General features: G+C 37.4%; 1 protein-coding gene across 1 annotated transcript; it reads right to left on the bottom strand.

Annotated features, from left to right (window-relative positions):
• Positions 1 to 1,584: 1,584 nt before the first annotated feature.
• On the bottom strand, positions 1,585 to 2,529 carry LOC102867687 (olfactory receptor 13D1-like). Its single transcript, XM_006886901.1, has one exon. The coding sequence runs from the start codon at positions 2,527 to 2,529 to the stop codon at positions 1,585 to 1,587; it is 945 nt and encodes a 314-aa protein (XP_006886963.1).
• Positions 2,530 to 2,751: the final 222 nt, after the last annotated feature.

Below are 2,751 nucleotides of genomic sequence, written 5' to 3'. Positions count from 1 at the left end.
GAGCACAGAGAAGCCAAAGCACAGGGAAGAATTCAAGATACTAAAGAGTTGAATAGAAGATTTCAAAAGGCAGCACGGGATGACAAAAATGTAAGAGAATGACTTAATAAAAAATTATATGGTTGTAAATTATGAGAATAAGCCATTTTTTTTTCTTAAGGTGATTACTTACTCATGTAGCTTATAAGTTCAAGGGTGAATCTGTCTTTATATTCAACCTGACTCAGAGGTTAAAATAACAACATCACATACACTCTTCTCCGCCTCCTTTTTCTTCAACTCTTATTTCTTTTCTGGTGATTCTATTTTCAGTTTAGATTTTTTTCCATGTATTGTCAAATATGGCCACCCAAAGCTCCAGGCTCTCATTTGATCATTTAATCCAGTTAACAGAATAACTATTTTCTGATGCTTAGGCAACAGTCCTGAAATAAGTCAGCTTACTATGGTTAAGTTACTGCATTGTCAGAACAAAATTGGTTTTTCTAGCCCATCAATTGGAAACAAATAGTCTTATAAGTTAACAGCTGTGAGACCAACATAAGAGAGCCCTTTCCACACTGTGAAGAAGGACTGCAGTGGAGAGACTATGAAGAGTTTGTGGCACTGCTGTGAAGAGACTGTGGCAAGACATAACCAGGGGAATACTAGAGATAAAGGATAGTTAAAGGTTTTACTTGCTGGATGATTGAAAGAAAAGTTGACTTATAACTCTTACATAAAGTTTGCTGGATGATTAAGAAAACAAGAGGCTTCTTGCACTTGTGCTATTGAACTGATCTTGGACTTTCATTAATAGTGGAATGATGCCTTGTTAATCTGGTTTGGGACTGCTGAACTAAACCTGGACTTGCATTTTGACATATTCTTTGCTTCTCCCACTCTACAACCTACTTCCCTAACAAACCCCATGAATGTGAGTAAAGTCTACGAGTCTTTCAATGAACATTGAACCCACTGATTGATAGAATTAGGTATAGGAGATTGTGGGATGGTATGTCTGACCATCTATCTATTTGTATGGTACTATAGATATTGTTTATGGGGATAGCTCCTTTTATGAAGCAGGTAATAAGTCAGACTCAGCCACCCCACTTTTCACCGACTCCTTTTACAGTCACATACTACCCTGTGTGAGTAACTGTGCCTCGGGTAATGTTCTTTCCTCATTGGCCATATGTACATGTTGTCCATATCACTTGATCTAAAAAATAAAATCAGTCCCATTTAGCAAAATATAAACTTGATCTTGGAAGACCAGTGAGTATTAAAAAATTAAAAGATGTATTATTTTATCAGAAGAAAGCTTGTTGCGCAGACCAAAACAGTAGGTATATGCTTCAAAGACATTGTGGAAAAAAAAAAGAAGAATAAAAGGAGAAAGGAGGTAGAGAAATAGAGTAAGAGAAAGGGAGAATTAATTTGCCATAAATAACTTCCATTATGACTTTGAAAAAAACCAAGAGACAGAGTTGCATGTAGATATAAATTATAATGAATAGTTATTATTTTTAAGGTTTAAGTAGGCATTGTCTGGTGTAAAAATGAGAAATTTGTCTTTACAACCACAAATCTTACTGTCTTTCATATTTTCCGTGAGTACAAGTGTCTGCTTAGGACTTTCTTCACAGCCTCTTTTACCTCTTTGTTCCTCAGACTGTAAATGATAGGGTTCAACATCGGAGTTACTACTCCATAAGATAGCCCAATTATCTCATCAGATGTCTTTGTTTCCTTTGATTTTGGTTTCATGTACATAAAAAGAGCTGAACCGTAAAATAATATTACCACAGCCAGATGGGCTGAGCAGGTAGAAAAAGCTTTCTTTCTCCCTTCAGTGGAGTTAAGTCTCAGGATGGTAGAGAGGATGAAAACATAAGAAATGAAAATTAACATTAGAGGTATCACTAAAAAGACAATACTTGCCACTGTTAGGATAAGCACATTGATGGTGATATCTGAGCAGATGAGTTTAAGAAGAGCCAGTAGCTCACAGGTAAGATGGTCAATGACGTTGTTTCCACAGAAAGGTAACATCATTGTTAGAACTGTTTGTACTAGAGAGTTCAGACAGCCTGTGATCCAAGACCAAGCAGCCATGTGCACACAGAGTATCCTGTTCATGATGATGGGGTATCTCAGTGGATTACAGATGGCCATGTATCTGTCATAAGCCATCACAGCCAGGAGAACACACTCAGTGCATCCCAATCCAAGGGAGACAACCATCTGTAGAGCGCAGCCAGTGAAAGAGATGGATTTACTCTCAGATCTAAATATGATAAGCATCGGAGGGACGAAAGAGGATGTGTAACAGATGTCCAAAAATGAGAGGTTCCCAAGGAAGAAGTACATAGGGGTGTGAAGGCGAGAATCCAGGATACTGATGATAATAAGAAGGCTATTTCCCAGGAGGATTATCAAGTACATGATGAGGCAGAACACGAAAAGGGATAGCTGGAGCTCTGGGTATCTGGAAAGCCCCACCAAAAAGAATTTAGTCACAGCAGAGTGATTTCCTATCTCCATGTGTCCACGTGACCTGCAAATTTCAGATAGGACACGACTCAGAGAAACTGAAATTTATAATGTAAAATTTCAAATGATGTTCATTTCATTACTTTCTTTTTATTTCTTAAAACATTCCTGGAAATCAGAAACACCAGGGATACTCATATTATTGGTGATGAAACTCAAGTGCTGAGAGATTGAGTAGAATTTAAGACAATATTGCAACAACAACAATAACCC

This window comes from Elephantulus edwardii, unplaced genomic scaffold (genome assembly GCF_000299155.1).
Source record: "Elephantulus edwardii isolate Elephantulus edwardi_28Jun2011 unplaced genomic scaffold, EleEdw1.0 scaffold00052, whole genome shotgun sequence".
NCBI classification, from domain to species: Eukaryota; Metazoa; Chordata; class Mammalia; order Macroscelidea; family Macroscelididae; genus Elephantulus; species Elephantulus edwardii.
This window is presented reverse-complemented; position numbering and strand designations above follow the sequence as displayed.